This window comes from Phaenicophaeus curvirostris, chromosome 5 (assembly GCF_032191515.1).
Source record: "Phaenicophaeus curvirostris isolate KB17595 chromosome 5, BPBGC_Pcur_1.0, whole genome shotgun sequence".
Lineage (NCBI taxonomy): Eukaryota > Metazoa > Chordata > Aves > Cuculiformes > Cuculidae > Phaenicophaeus > Phaenicophaeus curvirostris.
The window spans coordinates 57649665-57673435 of record NC_091396.1 but is presented as its reverse complement, the minus strand read 5'-3'; the positions used below and the strand labels follow the sequence as shown (position 1 = coordinate 57673435).

At 42.3% G+C, this 23771-nt stretch overlaps 1 protein-coding gene across 2 annotated transcripts in view; it reads right to left on the bottom strand.

Annotated features, from left to right (window-relative positions):
* Nucleotides 1-17624: 17624 nt before the first annotated feature.
* TECPR2 (tectonin beta-propeller repeat containing 2) overlaps nt 17625-23771 on the bottom strand; it is a 39603-nt gene continuing 33456 nt past the window's right edge. For both annotated transcript variants that reach the window (XM_069858829.1, XM_069858830.1), the window contains exons 18-20: nt 19816-19957; nt 18428-18577; nt 17625-18165 (exon numbers count right to left, since the gene is read on the bottom strand). In XM_069858829.1, coding sequence (XP_069714930.1) covers nt 18008-18165; nt 18428-18577; nt 19816-19957 — 450 coding nt within the window. In that variant the 3' untranslated portion in view covers nt 17625-18007. The remainder of the gene's footprint in view (nt 18166-18427; nt 18578-19815; nt 19958-23771) is intronic.

Here is a 23771-nt window from a genome sequence, read left to right as displayed (position 1 = left end):
CTTGTGGTGAGGTGAGGTCCGTGCTGCATTTTATAAAAACATTCTATGGCCTGTACAAATGAGGGTATGTGGGAGAATATATTTGTAAATACATCTAAATAAACCAGTGGCAGATGTGATCCAAATACAAACTGAGTGACTGAAAACCCTGAAGCGACATGTGCCTTGGAAAAGCGTGCCCAGGGTGGGGAGTATCTTTTTGTTAGGATTTCCCTGTTACATAAGCCTCACGGTCCTGGAACAGGATGACTCCTTTTTTACAGCTCTCCTAATTCATCTTGGCAAGGATGCGTTTTTTTTTTTTAAAGGCACAGATGAAGACTTCCTTATCTTGTACACGGGACCAAAGAAACCAGATATTACTGAAATGTGCCTAAACAAGGCTGGCAGGGATGTGCAGCCGACGAAAAGATATTTTTAAAAAAGCATAAGTAACAGTTGGTTTCCTTGCAAAGCTACCTCTGTTCCTCTTGGAGAGTCAAGGTGCTTGCTGTCAGGCAGAGGAGAGCAGGTGTATAGACATTGCTCTGGCCAAAAATGTTCCTGCCCAGGTAGGAGGCAGGAATGGACCCTGAAGCCCCTCTGTGCAACTGCTGCACGGTGAGAAGGGTAGCACAGAGCAGAAGGACCAGGCTTCTTGTGCCCGCCCTCTGCCCTGCGCAGCGGGATTTATGTAGGTATGTATGGCAATGGCCCATGACCCTAGAGCAGGGTGTTTATGGTGGACTCCAGCCCCTCCTGTGCCGGTCTCCAGCAGGATGTGACGGCTTCGGTTCAGTGCAGAGAGCCGTGTCCACTCCTGGTGCCAGAGGAGTAGCTGTCCCCCAGTTATCCCTTCTGAGATTCTTCAAGCTACACAAAACATCTTCACAGCTACTTCAGATCAAAAAGCCCTTTAAGGGTGATGTCCTGCCTCCAACATTTGAGTTTTGACACATCAAAATCCTGAGCAAAGGGTACAGCTTCATTTCCTTGCTCGGCAACCTTTACTCTACAGCAATCTGGGCAGTCACGCTGCTTATTTCCCTGTAAAACTGACACTGCCTCTGCCTGCTCTGCAGGGAGCGAGCTGCACAGGCTCCACCAGCACTGCAGTGCTAGAAATCTCCTAGGCCACAGGGCTGTAGTTTTGCCTCTTGCTGGAAGTTGTCAGTGACACTGCAGCGCTTTGTTTCAGTGCCTAAATTTGCAGCGAGGGAGTTGTTTGCCACTTGAACTATTTCAGCACCGTTGTTCCCTTTGGGGTCATCAAGGAACCAGTGTGCACAGAGAGAAGAGGCCATGTTCAAGGCACAAATTTCTTTCTTCATAAATTAATTTTGGTTAGGAGAAAGAAAGACCACCGAATGAGGCACTATAAGCTCTTCAGGCTTCAGAAGAACCGAGTGGTATTTCAACTAAAATAATCTCCATACTGCGTGCACAGTAAAAGATAAGCCATACTTCTGTAATTTGAGATGCAAGGAAAGAAGATTGCTATTCTTAGACTGATGGCACAGGAAATGTTTCCTAGAAGAGCAAACGTTCCTTTTCCCCAAGGAACCAAGCCGATCTGTGCTCAAACTACCATGGGAAATTTAGGTGCCTTGCTAGAAAGCACAGAACAACTCTAACTGTTCTCTTCAGCTACCCTGTTGATAGTAAAAATAGAGAAATCCAAAGAACTAATCCCTTGCTTAGCTGCTTAATTAAAAAAAAAAAAAATCCATGTGCTAAATTCATTATTTCAGTACATTTTCCTTATTTCTTCTGTAATAATGGTATGGAAGCATCCTCCAAAACAGGTAAGAAATAAATCAGTCAGTTCTAACCTGCACATGGAAAAGTGTCTTGAGGTGAGGGAAGAGACAGAGCTCGGGGGGAGAGGAAAGGTTTAGCAGACTCACTGACAAAGACGTGATGAGATTCTGCAGTGGGGGCAGTTGAACTGAGTGCTGGAAGATGCCCTCCCACCAGGGTAATTCAGTTCAGCAGGCAGAAAGGGGCCCCTCAATATGTTTCAATGGGTCCTAAGTTGGCTAACTGCTGTGCCCCTCCTGTTATCCTAGAACAGGAGTCAGCTGAGCCCTTGCTGGGATCACTCTGCTGAAGGTCACTGACAGACCTCACTACATGTGGGTTGTTGATGTGTCTGGGATGCTTAATCTGGAGAGGCTGAGGGGAACCGTGGGCAAACTACACCAGTGACTACACAGATCACTCACCCAGCTGGGTCCAGGCTTGTTTTTCAAACAGAGTCACAGCTTGGAAAAATGCTGGGGCTTCTCAGCTTTGGAAACAGAAGTCCTTTGTTTATAGGCCAAGCAATGGTGGCATCAGCTTTCCTCAGACTGACTTGCCAGCGCGTCTCTGTCCTCTGCCACCTTTGGAGCACAATGCAGCACAAGCTCCCGGCCCGTTCAGTTCTCCATCTCTTGGCACAGGCTGCCAGCAAAGATGCTAGTTAGTGCCAGTTGTAACACCATCGCCAAGCTTAGGAGAGTAAACACGGACAGTCATCAGCGTCTCCGCAAAAGGGAATTGCCAGTGCTAGAGCCTGGGAGCTGGCTACAAAGGTGTGGAAAAGAAGATTCACCAAGTCCTAACACCATGAGAACACAGGAGTAAAGGTATATACTTAAAAGCTTCTGTCTTACCTGCACGGGTTAATCTGGTCACACAAGGCAAATGATGCATTTGTAGCATATCAAAAGCATAGAGCCAGCATTCCTGAAAAGCTTAGTTACAGCCAGTTCCTCTAAAAGTATACTTTCTGTCATGAAACAATGATGAAATATAGTATTTCCCACATGTTGCTTGAGTACTTTCAAAACAAAATGTTACTGTGCTACCTGCCTTTTAGTAAAAAGTGGTTTTATTTGCTGTGACAAGTAAAAAAAGTCTGAAACGCTTTCATTTGGAAAGCAAGAAGAGAGAGGAAGTACTGGGTTACTTTTATTTTTGATTCTTTGCAATTGACTCCCCTCTACATCCCCCTTAAATGTTTCAGGAGCTACAGTTTAGGCTGTCTGGAGTCTGCTGAAGGAGCTGGTCTGCTGAAATTTTGAATAACTTGTTTAAAAAATGGATCTGGGATCTTTAATAGTCTTTTCTTACCCAAATCATAAAGTAGTTAAAGAATTTAAACTGATGTGAAGGCTAGGTGGTTAGAATAGTCTAAAAGACCCCTTACTGTAACATATATCTCAGCCTTGCCCTCAGACGTACTGTTCTGCCATAAAAGCTCTATCCTCCTGCCACTGTCACAGCCTGATATGAGCATTGCCAGAGGTGGGCACCTTAAATTTGGCAAAAGTTGCAGATACAAAGCACACCTGAAAATCACTCCATGAATATGTATCGATAAGGAATATCAAGCCTAACACCACCTTAACACTTGGCGCCGCACAAATAATACCTGCTGCAGATAGGTAAGGGTTTCACAGAGCTTCCAGAGGGAGAGAAACAGAGCTGTGAAAGAACGGGATCCTCCAAGTGGACAAGTCTTGGAAACTAAGGGAGGAATTAAGTGAAGGAGAACATGAAGTGGGAAACCACCAAGATGAAGACCTTGGTGATAGGTACGGCTGCAGTTACAGGCTTGTGAAAATGAAGTTGAAAATTTCAAGGACAAAAATCCAGCACAGAAGCACAGAAAGACTAACTAGAAATGGGCCAGGGTACCAGGTTTGTTTCCTAATCCCTGTTTGTCCTATGTCTGTTGTTCAAGTCATACGGGGTTTTGACTTGCAATATAATCAATCTTTGACATCAGCAAATTATTATCCGTTGCATCACCCCATCTTCAGATCAATGATCCCAACTAGGCAAACAAGGCACCCATGCTATGTGCTTAATATTTAAACAGCAGTGTCAGTCCTTGCAAACCAACTTTCATAATACTTGTGTTAATAACAGTACTTCCATCACTGGTTGGTGTCAGCAGTGTCTGAGCTTAGATCACCATTAATTCCCAGCCTGGCTTCTGTGGTCTCTCCTCCACCTATAGTATGTGAAAAAGAAAATCTGCCTCTTACTTGCTCTGATTACATCAAAATGTCCTCTGCCATCATGCACAAGAACCATAATGTCACAAGGCTGCTGCTGGCACTGCGTTACTCCTCCTCTTTCCACCGAGCAGGTACACACACGTGTGGCACAAGAACAGAAGGAGAAGAGCTTTCTTGCAAAACATAATCCATCGGTCATAGAAGAAAACAAACAGAGTTTGCGAAAGCATCAGAGATCCCTCACTCCTGCTGAAAGAAATGGATCCAAGTTCAGCTGGGATAAAAAGGTTCCCCCTGCTTGCCCTGATGGCCTCCAAGAGGACTGGTATGTCCTGGTGCTTTAGCTGATAAATGGAAAGACCATATAAATCAACAAAGCAAATCTTCAGGAGCTTAAAACAATAAGAAACTCATCATGTTTAGGGATTACTGCTAAAGTAAAGTCCCAAGAGTCTAGTCATCTAAATTCTGTATGACACGGGTCAGCAACTCCCACGTTGGGCCTGCCACATCTGATTGATCTGCAGCATCTGCTTTAAGTCTGACCTTGTTTTATAGACTTTTAAACAGCAGGGCATCTAAGGAACCATCTCTGAGGAACTTGTGGCTGAAACAAGCAAAGGTCTCATCTGTCCCTACACCACAAAACATTCCCTGCCACCAATCCTGCCTCCTTACTCTGTAGGTAAAGCTAATCACTTTCTAAGACAATTGCAAGGACTGACCAGAATGGATCTGAGTCAGCAAAAGGGGAGGCAGAGACCCTCTTCAGAGAAGCTGGGAAGGCAGAAAGGGTCTTTGATTTGTCCCACGCTTGGGCTTTGGCTCTGTGAGCAAAGGCTTCAGAAGGGTCTGTAACTCAGGGCCCCAGGCGAGCTCAGTCACACCAGCAATGGTAAGGTTATGTTCCGGACACTACAAGTCTAACTGGAGACACTGCAAACTAACCCTTCTCCTTCAGGAAAGCGTATTAGGTATGAAAAGTTCCGTTCTTAAATCCAGGTCTGATACAACCCATTCTGAGCCACCTGCAAGCCTGGGATATGAGAGGAGAGCACGGTCCAGTCTCCCCTTCCCCGTACTTCCCACGCAAGGCAAACAAGATGATAGGAAGATCCATGGATCTCAACAGAGAGGTGAGCGAGGCATCGGGGCCTTCCACATAGGCTCCTCTGTGGAAAGCGATGGAAGGAGGCCAAGGGAAGAGAAAGAGGCTCCCAGGCAGAGAGCATTTGACTGCACGCTTCAGCCAGGACAGGGATCAGCTTCCAGCAGGGAGGAGAACAGCATCCTCCCTGCTGCTCGTCCTCCCGATTCCTGCCCCGTTTGCCACCAGCACCACAGCTTTGAGGGCAAATTGTCTGCCCTGCCACCTCCTGCCCACACACCAGTGACCACGCAGCGTCTGCAGACCCTGACCCAGTTTGGAAGACTGGGCAGCCCCCTCTTCTCTCTCAGCCAGAAAACTCCCCTGCCCAAAATTGTCCCTTTGTCCCAGCACCAGTGGTAATTACTGTTTTGATATAAGGGTGGGGTTTTGGCATCACGCTCTTAATATTCAGGCTTCATTTTATACCCATTAGGGTTCTTCGTTTAATGGTGCAGGTAAATTACAGTAAACACATTATACTCCACCACATTCATATTTTTAATGCAGTGTCATTTCCCTGACAGTGTTTGAGGCAGCTTTTTAGAGCACAGCCTAAAAGGATAAGTAATTTCTAACTCGCAGTAAGAGAGAGAATGAAGTCCCTTGAGGACCTGAGTTTTTTAACGTCCTTTCCTCCAAAACCACCTGCTAGTGCTCTCCCGCTCCCTCCCACTCCTGCAATAAGAAAGCTGTTGATAGTTAGTGACTCAAAGTGACAAGACAAAAGGATGCAGGCTCTAAAACTGACTACAGCCTTAGTGACATCTACACACAGAGCCACAGCCCAAGGCAGGCTAGGAAAGTATCCTGAACTAGTAATGAAGGTGACCTGAGCGACTCCTAGCTCACTGCTTCTGCAAGGAGAAGGGCACATTGCTTCTTTCACTTATAAGGCATTTGCAGGCTTGCCCAGCAGGATGGATGCCAGGACCTTAGGGACCACAGAGCTTAGGAAAACTACTGAAAGCACCGTAGGGCTGTGACAAAAAGCCACCACAGAGCTCTTGGCACCGGCAAGAGGAAACACTCACGGGCCAGCAGGAAGAGCGTGGCACTCCCTCAGGTTTGCCTCCTCCTTCAGATGCCCAAGGTTTGACTCAGCTTCGCTGCCACCTCATCTTTCCCACCAGCAGCAGCACCAAGGCTGTGGTTAGACTGAGAACGCCCTGACAGAAAAGCACCTTCTGAGAGTGGCCTGAGGTAAGAGCTGCTGGGAGGGCAGACCAGGTGAGTCACTTGCTGAGTCACTCATTGGGTAGAATATTTTGAAGGATAAAACCAGATTATTTCCTTCAAAGTGAAACGCCAGCTGCACAGCTAATGTAGTGGATGTGTTGCCCGGACTCCCTTCATGAAGGAGAACACCAGCAGTGGTGTTGCAGCTCTGTACAATGTGCTGGCTAGAGATGCCCAATTCACATCCAGAAACGTTGTCCCAACTTTCCTGATAGGTCATCAAGCTATCACCCCATCAGCCAGGGCCATGGTATCAAGCTCTAGGTAAAAGACTCAAGGTCTATTTCTTCATAACCCGTCACTCCAGCCAATCTCATCTCTCAGGAGACTACACCTTCTCCTGAGGGTTGCCACCCAAGATTGGGTGTGCAGTGGAAGACACTCCACCCTCCACTCCCTCTCCAAGGAACAAAGCCCTCTCCCCCAGCACAGCCTGTCCTGAGACTCTTGCCTGCCACTGGTCCCTTCCAGCCCTGCTTATATCCCTTCTCTTAGGGTGCAGGGCAAACAAAGAGCACGGCCAGCATCCAAGCTCTCCTTCACTGTTGAAGAGAATTGTTAAGTTCTGGCTCCCCAGTGAGATCAGAGCCCCAGAGAAGCAGAATGGGAGGCACCTGGGGGTTGGGGAGGACTGTGTGGCCAGGCAGACAGTGGGGCCAAGCACCACAACCCTTGTATCATGAATGCTGTGAGATCCTGAGGTCCTAATTCTTTGGTCCCGCATGGTATAAGCTCTGCTTCCATACATTATCAGATGCCTAGCAATGATATGCCTGTGGCACAGATGCATTGCCCACGTGATGAACAGCCAACTCATACCACATCTTCTTCCCCTACCAGTTTAGCAACATACAACAGTTCCAATCCTACCTTCCGAGCCTGAGTTTTTTCTCCAGGGATATGAGCAAATATTTTTATCATTAGAGATCTCTTGCTCATTATTGCCCCACGGTGGGTACCGCAGTAGTCTTTAAATCCTCAAGTCTCACAGGCAGTCATGCAACACAAACCAGCTAGCAGCAGACTTTGTCCTGCAATAGTCCACGCTGCACCTGCAAACAGCATTTTAGCTTGTACAAGCTAAAATTGTTATCAGACAAATGTTTCTCTCTATTGCACAGCTAAGCCTGCTGGGTAGGAACCACAAATCTTCCATGCTCCGTTCAAACGGCAGGACTCTGATGTGTTCCCGTCCTTTTTCTACTTTTGCTGAACGATGAAAGAAGAAAAAAGGGGAGTGAATTGCCTTGCTGCCCTTGATAGTGAGGGAGTAACTTTCCAAGCAAAAGCCAGGCAGAAGAGGGGAGGAGTAACACAGAGCTTGGCTCTGCCCACCTCCAGCTCAAAAGGGAAAGCTCTGCTTAGCAAATCCTGTGCCTTTCAGAGACTGCTAAGCAGCACAGAACATTCACTTTGCGAGGTGACAAGCCCCAGCTGGTAGTCTGGATCTGCATTTATTCACCTTTCCAGCATTTGCAGTTCATGCATGAAGAAGTGGCACTGTATTGTACCAAACCAAGGACACAGAGCTGGAAGGGTATTTGGAACTCCTTTGTTCCGGAATCAAAAGAAGTCTTTCCTGCCTCCTGCTTGGATTTGATGCTTTAGAAACTGGTTGCTCAGATACCAAACAAATCTTGTGTAAACTCCCGGTTAGAACAAAAGCACAGAAATTTATGCAACCAGATCCCTGCTTTGGACTGGGAACCTATCAGGCACTATTCATTAACTAGGCTACGCTGAAAGTTTACGCAGATTCAAACCTGACACTGAGGCAGCTGACTCCGTAGGAGACGGCCTTCCTGATGGGACACATACCGAACATGCTGTTTTAATGCAATGCTGACCACAAGCAGCCTTGATGACCTAGGTGTTAAATATAGTGTGTGGCCAAAAGATGTGTCCTAGCTCTATTAGCTGGTGTCTGTGAAGAAAAAAGCCAGCCTGGCTATCTAAGCTGATGGCTTTTAGCTCAGCTGGGAAAAGGGCTGCACTGTGAAAGCAAGCCCTGAACTCAGAGCCTATGAAAAACTTGTATTCTTTGTGGTATCAAACCATGAAACTAGAAAAATAATCACAGTATATTTGTCCGCCTTCTATTACTGTAAGATGTACTTGCCCTGACCATCATGCTACTCTCAAGCCCACACCCTCGTGGTAAAGCTCACCCTTGACACGCTGCTCAACTTCTGATTAGCAAGGGTCACCCCACCCTGCTCACCACTCGGGTTTACTCCTTTCTGAGCAGCTTTTGGAAACTGCTCCCAAGCATGTAAGTCTGTCAGCAGCAAACCTCCAACTCCTGTTTCTTGTTTGCATGCCCTCCTTCTTCATCAGCCTACAGGTAAAGACAAGGTTACCGCTGATCAGCTCAGATCTGTTGAAAACAAAGGCTGATATTAAATGTGAGCATATGCTTGTGGAGGGATCACCTCTGGCAAGAAAGATAATAGAAACCAGCACCTACAGCTTGACAAAAATGGATTTACTACTAAGTTTAACTATTTTCCTTTTCTAAATCTGCCATAATATTACAACATCAAATCAACAGTGGTCAAAATCCCTGTCATCTTATGCTCTTGACAAACTGATTCTGAAAATAAAAACAACCAAATAAAACCCCACTTATGTCACAGCTATTACAGGTGATGTTACATGCATCACTAACCAGCTGGTTCCTTTCGTGCCTCCTCTTACAATAAAGAGCACTGTTCCACACAGGCCATCAATATGCCCTGAATGTTCTCACACATAAACCAAAATAACTGGAGGACTGATTTACAGAAATGCTGTGTCCACAGCACAAATGATATCAATGGAGGATGCACGTGCTCTGCACCTTCAAAAGCCCTGACTTTCTGCTAACGCCATTCAGATCTGGAACAGAACACAAAAGGACACGAGATGTGAAAACAAGGTGATACCACCTACATAAAAGAATCAAGCAAAGCAACAAAACATTAAATGGCTCTGATAGATGTTCTCATCCCTTTATAGCATTAGAGATTGTTCCCTTTGTCCAGTCTTAAATGCTCACAGAATGGGTCTGCCACCATTTCCTGACAGCAGCACAATCTAATAAGCCTTATTGTGAGGAAATGTTTCCTGCCATTAATTCTGATTCTCTTTTCCTCATTCTTTTTCCTTTAAGTCAGAATTATTCTCTTCAGCATTCCCTGAAACCATCATATTAACTTTACTCACCCTAGCAACCATGGATTAAGGCAGGTATTCTTTAAAGGTCCTTTGACTTTTATTCCTGCCTCTACCCCAAGGCCATTATCTCTGCTTAGTTCACTATTAATACTGGTTTTATTAGAAATTCTTCTCTTAAATTCAAGTGCTTCCAGCATTTTGTAGCAACTTAAATGTGAACACATCAACATTAGAGGGAAAAGAAATTATGTTAGCACTATGCAATGCAAAAGAGCTTCACCCTGAAACAAGATCAAAACCACAAATATTATACAAGACCTACTAGACAGATTCCCCTTCTGAAGCAGTAGCTTCCAAAGATAATCCTTACTCATCTGCACTAGAGCAGAGACACTGGGATAAATAGGGGAAAAAGAACATGTTTCCCTCCCCAAGTGTCATGCACGTTAAAACTTTGAGTCACTGCCAAGGAAGACAGACACTCAGTACCTGGCTATCACTTGATAAAAGTAGATGCATTTATTTTGCAAAATCACTTGCCTGGGATGGCTTCCAAAAACATCCCCTACTTAGCTGAATAGAAGCAGAGTTGCCTCTAGAGATGTCATATGGCAAAGCCTTAGATCCTACTAATAACATTCCTGAAGCCATCTTCAGATCCACTCCTGTGAAAGCTTTGTTATGGACTAAATATGAAAGGCAAGCATTCCAATATTCCCTGCTTGCCTGCCTGTGTTTTCACAAAATCATTTTTTCAAAATAATTAAAAGATTTTTTTTTCTAGTTTCCATGGTATTATGACTGTTACGGCTGTTCCTTGAGCTTAACGAGACAACTGAATTCAAATATTGAAAATCTGCTGTTGGAAAAACAGCTAAATACAAACCAAGAGATTAATGATACCAATGATAATAAACAAAAATAACCTCATATTCATAGTTGACAGATTACTTATTCTTTTTGGGAAAGCAAGAACATGTACACATTTCTACCGCAGCCGTGTTTCCAGAGCGGCCATTCTCAAATGATGGTCCCATCAGACACCGACAAGTGGACCAGATTTGGTTTAAAGAAGCATACAACTTCTGCAGTGCTTTTTATTAAAAGCTTGATGGAAAAACCACAGGAAAATCTGCAAGGAACTTTTCGTGGTGACCGACGTCAACCCACTCAAGAATTTGGAGAAACACTTTTTAAAGTTTACTCACTCTGTACAAGCTGGTACTTGCACAGTGAACAGAGATCTATAATGAAAGATGAGAACCTTGAATGCAGAAAGCAAATAGGATAACGGCATGCAAAGAAACATGGCTAATTATTGGGTCCGTTAGACACTAGATTTCAAAAATACCCAGCTCAAGATGAAAGTCACTGTGACCCACTTAGCTCCTTCAGGAAACTGTAGATGGTAGGTACAACAAGAGCTGTACTATTCCCCACAACACTAACTTTTTAAATTAAAAACTGTATGAAATGTGGTGAAATTCACTATGAAGTGAGCATGAAGGAAATTACATTTGTAACACTTGACAGAAGATGTGATTTATGTCTGTGTTACACCCACCTTGGCTGACTTTAGGAATTCTAGCAGGGAACCCGAGACCTGAAGCAAGAATCCTTTAACTTCAGTTTAACAAAATACCAAAGCTTAATTAGAAGGAGCTGCTTTGCCACCTCCCTGGGCCCAAACTCCTGTCCTAGAGCAATTAGATGTGGCAAAATGGGAAAGAAGGAAAGAAGGTGACACAAAACACTCAGAATTGCCTCTACACAGTCCTGGTTTTCCTCTCAGGAAAGCTCCATATGGGTGCCATGTAATCACGTAGCTCTGCACGGAAGGACAGGAGAAAGCTCTCTCCACGAAGCAATGGAAACAAGTCAGCAAGCCTTAAAAGCAACAGGATTTAGCTCTCCGATGTATCTGTTCTTAGCACAAACACGTATTACAGATTCTTTTGTTGTTGTTTTCAACACACTCCTCATGCCAACAGTATTTTAAGGAAACAGCTAATTAGACCTGCAGCCCAATAGATCTCCTACACAAGTACCTATGGCACCAACATTAATATTTAACAAGGTCAGCATTATTATTACAGTAATTATAAAGTGAATTAACAGAGATAAATCTATTATTTCAAAGTGTTACATTGATTATTTACCATCTTCTCCTCAACTTAAAAGGACTGACTTTCACCACAGCACCATGGAATGAAGTGCAGACTCACTGCTTCAGATGTTTGTTATTCCCAATTTGGAGCACTGAGTGTAGCTCACGAACGGAACAGACTATAGCCCATCTGTTGAGGCAGAGAACGGATTTAGCAAGACAAGCGTGGGAGCTGAGCAAGTAAAAATCTCAGTCATCCCAGCCATTACACTACTTATTTTGCGCTTCCCATGATCTGGCTGGTCCGTCCCCTCATGACAACCAGGGACTGTGGGATTTCTTGCTGGCAGTTACATTTTTCCATCTGCAGCTCAACCAAATTCATTCTCTTTTGAACACCCCCTGCTGCGCAGTCAGGCACACGTGCCAGGCAGTCTGCTGGGGGCTTCCCTGGAACTTTCTTCTCAGTCTTTTATTTTTTCTGGGAGAGGTTCAGTTAGCTTAATCTTTCACCTCACCAAGGGAGTCTTTGCTAAATTCACCCAGCCTACGGTTAGGCCAAATACAGCAGTGTAACAACTTTAGCAAGAAGTGACCTATCCAGCATCCTTATTTCATGCTTTAACAGACGTAACATCTCTACTCCACCTCCATTCTATACCCAGGGTACCTATAAATACTCCTAACAGAGAAGCTTCCCAGCAAAGACTCGCTGTACCAATGAAACAACAGGTCTACCCAATACAAATACCATATGCAGACAACTTGTACATATTCCAGATGTTAAGTACAGGGCGTCAACACAATTCTGTACACATCTGGAGATATATTTTCTCTGGATATGAGATTCAAAACACAAGTATAGTAAATTGAAGTCTCCTCCTTTTATCCCTGAATGAATTTCAGCTGAGGAAATGAGAAAGGTTTACTAAAAAAATAAGTAACTGCCTTATTCTATAGAGGATAGAAATAGTGAATAATGTTTCAAAGATTAATTTTTAACTACAGCTCCACTCAGTGCTATTCAGTTGTGCAATATCTGGTGCCTCTATCAGAGAATCACAGGCTATAAAAACCAGTATATTTTATCGTCATTTCTGAAGGCCAAGGTAGAAAGAATATTTTTCATTTTGGAAGATTTCGGGGGGTTTTGGTATTTTTCTATCATCATATTAGCTTTTATGGAATAGAAATCAACCCTTTTTTTTCCATGTGTGTGTGTGTATACATAGACCTAAAAATGTTCATAAGTCCACATCCCATAAGAACAAAGTTTCTCAAACAGATCTTTATTTTTTCTATGGTATTTTTTCCCCCCCACTATCATCCAACCAGAATTTTAACATTATGGCTAATACAACAACTTTGATAGACCTATTTGAACAGATTCAAAGGAATCCCAATGGTAATTTCATCTAGCTTCCTGTATGACACCAGTCAAAGTATTATCTACGTTTCCTGCACTGAACCCAAAACGTCCCTTCCTGTCTTGATTTCAAGTGATGAGAAATCCCTAGCTATTTATGCGATAAACCTAGCTGTCGCCATTCAGCAGCCTAAGGAGATTATTTATTCAGATATTTTAATCTTTATCAGTGGAGCTCTAGCTATAATACTTGACAAAAAGATAATAACTACAATTCAACTTTCACTTCCCAATAATAAAATCTAGTCCTCTGTTATTGCAAGTTCTCTTCTGCTCTGCTGATGGGCGAGTGGTTATTTTTAACTGCAATAACTCATTATCAAACAATCAGAGTGATCCACTTTGTTTGGCAAGGGATACATCAGCTTTCTTTGCTGGCTACTTGCCACCATAATGCTATTTCTGACACACAACTTTCACTTTCAGGGAAGCTGTAAGAGGAATACAGTCTGCATATCACATTTTACAGCTAGAAATCCTCAGTCCAGATCTTATCTCTCTACTAGGCAGCAATGCAATGTGGACAGGGCTGATTACCATAAAACCAGAGATTTTTTTACAAAGGTAACGAGATCTCCATATCTCCATATGCTGTTTATGCATTTCTACCTGCTAATTAACAAGGCAAAGCCAAAAGCATAATTTCAAGTCGTCACACTCAGAACAACATTGTTGTCTCAAGGTTATTCCTTGAAATCTATCCAGAACTCCAGCAGAAACAACTAGCAACAGCTCAGTCATTAAAGAGAGTTTTAAGAGAGAAGCAAAAAGACAAGCCAGAATGCCATGCTAGTCTGAAATAACTTCTTAATGCCTTTGAGATACAGAATCACAGAATCACTAGGGTGGAAAAGACCCACTGGATCATCAAGTCCAACCATTCCTATCAATTACTAAACCACGCCCCTCAGCACCTCATCCACCCATCCCTTAAACACCTCCAGGGAAGGGGACTCAACCACCTCCCTGGGCAGCCTCTGCCAGTGCCCAATGACCCTTTCCGTGAAAAATTTTTTCCTGATGTCCAGCCTGCACCTCCCCTGGCAGAGCCTGAGGCCATTCCCTCTTGTCCTGTCCCCTGTCACTTTGGAGAAGAGCCCAGCTCCCTCCTCTCCACAACCTCCTTTCAGGTAGTTATAGACAGCAATGAGGTCTCCCCTCTGAGCCTCCTCTTCTCCAGGCTAAACAACCCCTGCTCTCTCAGCTGCTCCTCATAAGACTTGTACTCGACAGGACTCCTCTATTGAGAAGGAGCACAGAGGAGTTACAGTGTTCAGATCTTCTCATGTCCATCTGTGGGGGAGGGAGACAAGACCTCCCCCCCTCCCATTTCTATTACATCAAAGAAGTTTGGAATAAAACACAACTCTTTGTACCTGTATAAATATGTTTAGACAATGACAAGACCATAATGAAGTGTTCCTCCTTATAATTTTCTTAGCAGTAACAGCGTTTTCTAACAACAGTTCTACCACCTTAATTAAGAAATTAAAGCATTTTCTTTGACACTTGATAGTAAAAGATCTCATTCCTTTTTATTGTTGCAAGACAAACAAGTTACTTAGATATCCAAGGTGGCTGTTTCACACCATCTCATCACTTAAGCTGTGACATAAGGGTTCTTCCTGCATAACAGCAACAGGCTGGTGCTGTAAGGAGACTTCCACTTCCCTGCAGAAACCAGTAGAACTGGTTTGCCAAGGCAAAAGCTATGATAATTAACAAGGCCATCTGCATCTGAAGAGGATTCCATAGCTGGAAGCGGATTCAAGTATCACAGTTAATCATTGCTGTGCTTTCTGGTGTGACATCGCATAGGTTACAACTCAGTCAGGACACAGTTCTCCCTTAGGGGAAGTGAAGCCAAGGTGCTCATTTTAAGTGTAACTACAGCTGGGGCTTCAAGGCCAGACACCCAAGAATTCTCCCAATGAGCCTGGATATTTCAAACTGCAAGGACAGGTGCTGTTACAGCATGTGGTACAACCAGGTATTTTCTGCTTGAACATTTTCTAGCTGTGACTGCACATGCGTATTCTTCACTGAAAGCTAAAATATTTGACATGCAAGTGCCATTTTTGTTTAGCAAGTAAGGAAAGAAACTTGTTAACTTCTATTACAGCAAGACCTTCTTAATGCGGAGGCAATAAGCTTAATATTAAAATATGAATCATAGAATCACCAGGTTGGAAGAGACCCATAGGATCATCGAGTCCAACCATTCCTATCAAACACTAAACCACGCCCCTCAGCACCTCATCCACCCATCCCTTAAACACCTCCAGGGAAGGTGACTCAACCACCTCCCTGGGCAGTCTCTGCCACTGCCCAATGAACCTTTCTGTGAAAAATTTTTTCCTTATGTTCAGCCTAAACCTCCCCTGGCAGAGCTTGAGGCCATTCTCCCTTGTCCTGTGCCTTGTCATTTGGGAGAAGAGGCCAGCACCCTCCTCTCCACAACCTCCTTTCAGGTAGTTGTAGAGAGCAATGAGGTCTCCCCTCAGCCTCCTCTTCTCCAGGCTAAACAACCCCAGCTCACTCAGCCGTTCCTCATAAGTCTTGTTCTCCAGCCCCATGAGAAGTGTCTAGCTGTCTTGAGAAGTGTTTAATTATTTTTGCTTGCAAATTACCATTTTGCTGATTTGACACAACTGTCATGATTAAAAATATATATACATATAAAAAAACTTTACAATATCCAGATCCTTCCATTGGCATTACCATATCACCTGGGGTAATAGTAGGGGAGGGGTTTCATGAGCACATCTGTCTTCTGCATCAAGACAACTTCCAGATACAGTAAACTCTTGTGAATCAACAGATGAGTCTTACCACAGTAATTTTATTCTTAAAAATCTAGTTTATTGCACTTGTCTCAAAGCACAAACAAAACAAAAAACCTAAATACAGAAGTAAAAAAAAACCCTCCTAATTTCATTAAAACTACCCTAAAAAGGAGTCTGAGAAGAGCTCTTGACACCAATTTAATATTAATGACCATAGCAAGGAACAGCATTATACAGTAAACAAACAACTAGCAAGCTCAAGCCATTACTAAGATGACTTTGAAAAATGTAATACAAAAGTGTCAAATAATGCCGTTGTACTTGACCATCTGGTGCTTGGCAGGGCACAGAGAAGTACTTGTGTCCCTTCTCCAAAGTGACTGAACCAGGAGCTGCCACAAGATACTTTTAAGCTGAATTTCAGCTGCTTTGGGGTCCTCAAGACATGCTTGCATAAAAAAAGACTAGGTTACTTCACAAGCTGATTCCTTTACAGTCCACTGCCAGGCAGGCTAAAAAAAAAACCTCTGGGGTAAACTACATATATGGAGTCTTATCCATATACGATAAGATGACAATCACAGAATCACAGAATAAATGAAGCAAACATATCATCTGTAAAAGGGAAACAAATCTGTCCTCCCTGTAAGACTGAAACATCAGACTGAGAACTGACAGCCAATACCACAGGTGCTACTAAAAAAAGTGACATAACTTGGTTCTCCCTCCACCAACTCACGTTCTCACCTTGCACCACCTCGTTCCAAATTTACTGCAGTACATGTATGAACTATTCTGAAAGAGAACAGAGGTTAAAAAGAAAACACATCCTTTTTCCATACGTATCAAGTTCTCAAAACAGAAACATCCCCACTTTTCAACTCCTGGACTGTTCTGAAGCTGGCTCTTTTACAGATTAGAAGCTGTTTAAACATTCTGGTGATCTATAAGCTTAGAAAGAACACAAAATAACTTCTCCGCCTACATTCCGAACTCAAGTCCTCTCATCTATAGCTCTATTGCTTAAAAAAGATGAGGTATCTTTTAAAGAAGATTTAGGTTTTAAAGAAAAATAAACGGCAATGATTAACTTAGGTTACTTCCCAGTTCATCACATACCTCTGCTGCAACATCTGTTAAGTATAAGACACTTCAAAATTTAGCTAACATAGCTAAAAATCAGAATATTGTTAAGTATTTTCTCACAATATCACTATTTCAATGGGATACATAGGTAATTCTATCAATTACCACTTCTTCTTTTCATACATCCAAGTTTGGTACTCAAAACAATTTGAGTCCAAATGTTAAAGCACTGGCTGGAGGCACAAATACAGCACAACAGGAATTACGAAAACTGCCTTGTACGTTCCTGCTTTGTACTACAAACCCAACATGCAACTTCTTCCTGCTCCAAAGTAGGACTTAACCCCAAAAAATCTGTCAGCTTCCTGATGGCTGTCTAAAATGGGTGAACTTCCCCTGATATTAGGTGTAATCCAAACTTCTTCCTTGTCAAAGAAGCCGAATTATGAACCGTATTTCTAGAACTGGATGGTTAGTATAGCCTTGCAGATATTTATATGGGAATGGATCAAACTAAGTTCATTTCAACACCAATGCTGCGTAATCATGATGTTCTGAGATCTTACTAAGAAATACTTTGCCGTGTTTTCTTCCATGCTGCAAGGGAAAATAATTCTGAATACATGTTCAATAGTTGGAGAGTTCCCATCAGTTTGGTGTTCCAAGTACACAAAGAAATTGAGAAATGTTTGATGTTTCTGCTGTAGAGAAATATTTAATGCAACAGAATTCCTTCTCAAAATAAGTACATGTGTGTTAGTGTGCATGCTGTTGTGAAATAGTCACTTTCATCACTATTAAGATTAACTTAAGGGTTATATTTCCAAAGGAGCTTCTACAGTAGTACGGTATAACAATTGCAGTATGCCCCAACTAAAGAGTTTCTCAAGAGATACTGTAACAAACATCAGAACTCAGAGCTTGGAGGCTATTTAACAGGTCAGTTTTTCAATACAAAAGTGCTAATATCACAGGTCCAACACGAGTGGCTTTTAGATTCAACGTTCTGTACATACATTACAGAAATTCTGTATGTCCCGTTTTTTCACTGCTTCACAACCTTGAGAGATTTCATATCACTTCCCATTCATCTTCAAAATCATCAGGGTGAAGCAGAACAGAAGTGTCATTATTTTTCTGCAAACTATGGGAACGGCTAAAGGTCTTAGTGAGGCGCTGGAGAAGGGATCCTGAAGTACTGATCGCCCACAGGTCATCTAGAGGGGTCACTGCAAAGCATAAATTATCCATCTTTAAATTAAGGTAGCAGGTTCCAATTATAAACATTAAATAAATAACATTTGGACCTACTTGCCCAATTATATCCAGAGAAGTTTTTTACTAATGTGATAAAAGCACTCTTGGTGAAACTCAACACAGTCAACAAAGCATTTAGACTGTGCAGCTCTTCCTTGGTCAGTCTGAGCACCGTCACGCAGAAGTCAAAGCAGACATCACAATGGTTTGGACTGTCATACAGAACCAATTTACCTGTTAAACGTGAGACATTTCCAGGAATCTTCTTCCAGTAGTCTCCTGCTGGATTCTTGTCAGTAATGCCGTACCGACGAGCTACATCTCCATTTGGACAGCGTGCCCAAACGGTCCTCGTGCTTATAGCCAGCTGGCAAGCCTGCAAACCTAAAGATAATCGGACATGAAGATGGAACAGTCATGGGCTGCCTTGTGTACTAAATACACCTGCAGAAAAGTTTATTAAGAGAGGAAGGCAAGACTGACAGTTTTTATGTATTCTTCTATTACTACTAGAGAAGAACTCTCCATTATAAAAGGCACAAAGAAATACCTAGCTTTCCAGGAGGGTTTCTAAGAAAGGATTGGCAAGAAGGCTATTTAGGACTACATATTTCCTTACACTGACTCTAGGGTAGTTGAACACAATAGGTACTATTTGAATTCCAGCTTCTGGCCCTGTATAAGCAGCACATCAGAGAGCAGGCCACTTGCAGCACGTGAAGCACTGGGCAAAAAACCCTTTTTAATCGCAGACTTTGTACTCCCTGCATCTATTGACCAGAAGGATATCACACTGTGGATACATTTTGTTATGTGGCCACAGCCACAAGCAACAACCAATTAGAGGATCTTCAAAACATACTTTTGGAGAGTTTGCTTATTTTACTACCACAAGGGAAATAATCCAACAGTTAGACAAAATGAAGGTACAAAAATAGTTAACATTATAGACACGGTGGACTTTGTTTCTTCCTCTTCCCGAGAAAGCAAGTACTCTGCAACTAAGTGCCATGCATTTTTGCAGTGAAAAATCTTTACAGAGCAGATAGCATTAGTACACAGTTATTTAGAAACAAATAACTAAAGTTTAGTACTATTTACAGGCAAGGCAAAAATATAATTTCCTGACCCAGAATGCGCCCAGCATGCAGAATTTAAAGAAAGACGTGAAAAACTGCATTAGGCTTTTGTTAGCCACATCCAGATAGGAACCCTCTGTTGTGTCACATTTAAAGACAAAACTTCTCACAGCAGAGTAGCCTCTTATTGTTTTGCTTAGGAATACGGTTTTAGCTCTAACTGAAAGAGAACTGTACCATTTATTAATTCAATGGCAGCAGCCTGAAATAACACACAAGGGAAATTCATTAAAAAAAATCAGACTTCTCTTCAGCTAACTACTTGGGAGTTTTTAAGCAAAACCAAGGTCCCCTTGAAAAGATGACCCTTATCAGGTACTTCACTATGTTCCTATAAATAAGCACACTCAATTGCTGAGAAAAAAAAAATATCCGATTTAAGCATTGCTGTCCAATTTAAAAAGCAACAAGGGGAAAAAATACCCAAAGAACAATACTCAGAAAATGGCAGAAAGAACAAGGAACTGATGCATTAGTTTTTACCTGGTACATGTTCCCAGTCAGTGCCTACAGGCATTTCATCTGTAATTCCAACTCGTACGTGGACATTCCATTTGCTATCAATTGCCCACAACATCTGATCATTTGGACTTGAATGAATGCTGACCAAGTTGATTCCTACTGGCTATAAAAATTAAGCACAGTATTTAAACTTTGTACTACTTTATCTTTTTACTATTGTATCACTTGTTCTTCACAGAAGTACACAAGAAAAGTAGAATAATTACCAGATACTAAAGACAGGAAGAAATTTGACTGACATATTATTTGTAATTGTACAAAATTATTGAATTTCCAAAAAGTCAATCCCTTCCTAAATAGAAAAAGAACATGAATGAATGTCATCCAGAGTTACTGATAAAGATATTCATATTTAATGTTGCACATCAGAGTCTAATAATATTACTATTAACCACTGTTATTCCAATCACATACAGTTACATTGCCAGCTGAAGAGGGAATTCTTCCACGGAAATGCACAAAGTGCAATATTTTCCTCTTGCCTTCCTGAAAATTTTCTTAACATAACTAATTCTGCACTATATCTCTAAACATATACATGCAGAACATGTCTACAGTTTGAATGTCCCCTGTTTGCAATGCAGAAGTGATCTGCTTCTTCCCTGAACTTTACTCTATAGGAATATGACTGCAGGACTCACTGCAAACCACTATGTTACTGGAGCAGCCACATCTAAAGGAGAGTGTCCATGACACTATCTGCTGACAAACCCAAGTGAAGCACGCATCCCATTCAGCTCCCAGGCAAGTCCTTACTCTCTCTGCTTCTACGCAGATTTGCCTTAATTGCTGTTCAATATCAGTGTTACTGACCACATCATAAACATGGTGATGCTGTAGTAAAATATACCAGCCAACATGCTTGAATGTATGCAAATTTAAAGTACAAACATGTACTTTAAATAAAAAGCAGATAAGAACAAGAAAAACAGTTATTCTCCACATCAGCCTAATAAGGTCACTGAGGAAGACACTAAGAGGCTTTGAAATAAATCACCATCTCACAAAGCAGAACTGCATTTCTTGCTTTAGACACACAGGTAAAAGATGAATTTCCAGTGTGATAAATGTAACAGCAAGCAGCTCTTTGCATTTATAAGACTGGGAATACAGAAGCATAATCTGCATGCATATATAAGCACACAACACAGTCCCAGATGGGCCTTCTGTATACATAACGGTTACCTGCTTTGGTTTTGCTTTTACAATTCTGGTGCTAACAAGTACCTGACCCAGCTGTAACCAAGCTGCACTTGAATCACCAAATCAATCCGACTATTCAGGCTGCAAGGCCTTTGACAGCCTCTCTTCTTGTGTCTGTGCTCTCAGTAGGTACTTGCCCTCCATTGGAAGCCTGCATGCAGCTGGTAGAGGCTGGATGAAGTGATTACCTCCAGTCACAGTAAACTCACAATGACTGCAGTTTGAACACACTAAGACGTTCATTGTCTTCAAGAGTGTTGATGACAGGATATATGACTGCCTAGCTACTTTCAAACGGGTATTCTGCCCTACTACAAATAATCTAAACTACTGCGCTGCAAAACAAAACAAAACCCCAAACCACAGCAAAAACTGAACACCCCCGGGCCCCATACAACTCTCCCCGCTGGTACTGCAGCCTCTTCACTGGAAGTTATCCTTACTCCCAGCCCTGTTCCTGTTTCTTGTCTCCATTATTTGCTTTTTCTATGGCTGCTTTGGCTCGGACTCTTTCCTGTTTCACCCTGCTCACCTCCCCACACCACTGTCATGCGCCGTGCCTCATTACTGTGCTGTTTCAAGCTTTATCTCATCCCTCTCCATAGTTCTGCTCTTGTAGTCCCATGTTTTCAAGTAAGGGAGGTGTGCAATCAATAGCTTGCACAGACTGAGTTACTACACATAACTTTGCTATTTCCTTTCTTCCCCCCCCACTTTTTTTAAATCCAGTGATCTCCTCCCCCTTTCAATCTTCTTCTACCACAGTCACATCTCCCTCAGATTCAGGGCTTTCTGCCACTCTTCTCCCATTTCCTCTACACCACAGAATTCCGGTGTGTCAGTCTATGCTCCACCTCTTACACACATTTCACATTCCAGCTACAGTCCTTCACAAACTGTGTCAAACAGCTTGGTCTGACCCTTCTTATGGAACTGTGGAGATCTGTGCGCCTTGCTCTCCACTCTGCCATATCAGGATCCTATTCCTTTCTTTCTCTTTTCATTTGTCTAGAAAAGAATTCCCTAAGAAAGAACTGCTGTATTTCACCCAGAAAGACTTTCTGAGTGCTTACGCACACCAGTACCTAAGGCTGTGCATTACTACATATTTACAAGTAGTGGGAGTTAAGAAAATCTCACAAAATACCCCAAAGGTGTAGTGTGAAAGGAGTTGCATCATGCCCAGCTAGACTGCTTCTTATACCACTGCAGGTTCAAGTATAATCAAAGCAATTACCTCTACCCTATTCTGCAGCATCAACGTATCTAAGAGGCAAATGGAGAACACCAAGTTTAAAGTAACAACTCTACAAGCTTAGCCAAAAATTCTTCTCATTCATTCTAAGTGAGCTCCTGCTTCCTTCTCAAGTTTCCCCATCCGGGTATTGCACTTTCAGCTTCTCTCCCCTTTGCAGGCTACTGAGCTTTTTCTGATAAACTCGCATCAGTAAAGGCAACCCTCCTACTCACTCTTGTTATAAAGGACCCAGGCAACACCCCAATGGCAGCATTCATCTTAACAGAAAACATACCACACCGCTGCACAAGACAGTAACGTGACATTAGACACTGGGCAACATGTACAGGCTACTCTTACAAATTGCTGCAGGGGTTTTACACCCTCTTCTTCCGTAGGCAGCCACCTATAACAGAAAGGTGTTCTCATGGCTACCAAAGTAGAGTGGATAAAATTAACTGCCAGTTTTCTTGATGTAGTGTACCATATTTTGGAACAATCATATTAACATTGTCTCAGATATCCTTCATTTTCACCAAGTCTTAATTACCATAAGCATGCTTTAAATATTTTATAATCTATATAACAAGAGACAGATGTCTACAGCTGCAGTTAGATTAAGCAGTTTTCTCAACGTAGTAGATACCTGTGCAAATTTATATGTCTGCTGATAACATTTCAGAGATTGATTAATATGAAATCAAATACATTATTTCACTGTAGCCTCTTCTCAGCTGGTTTAACTTCCAATAGCATTTGTGAGATTTAGATACCTTGACTGTAAAATGTGTCATAGTTATAATTTATTGAAGAGTTCGGAATTTCTCTCAGCCTTCCTTCTCAGGTGCTGACACACTAAACTCTTTACAGGTTTACCCACAATATTCATCACTACGAGAGACTGACTTGTTATGGAGTAACTCAAAAAAACACCCAGGAGACTGACTGTTTTAGCCAAGAACAGAATGCAGACCTTCCCGTCCTCTGCTCTTGTGCCTCAGCTACAAAACTCACAGTTGCTCTCCGTTTTTTTGTATCGAGGATTTCCTATTGCAACCATGGAGCACAACGCACACCAACTGTATACTTTTCAATGTTTAAAAGTACATTCTAAGAGCTGTGAATATCTTTATTAACTGCCATAAACAAAACCAATGAAAAATAGTTTGCTAGCACCCACGTGTCTGATGAGAAAACAATGTTGACAGAATGAAGCAAACTTGAAGGAAGCACTTAAGGGACGAATTGTTAAATGATATAAAGGAACAGTATCTATGCTAAGCATTTTAAGTTACAAACTTGTCCATTAGCTTTACCATTCTAAGCAAGTCACTTCATTTCTTTCTGTAAACCACACAGAAATAAGCTTCAGTGTAAGAACTTAATTTAAGCAACAGTATCAAACAAAACCCAATGTAAAAACTAATGCTTCTCCTGGCAGTCTGTTACTCTAAAGTTTTGTTTCATTGCAACTGCT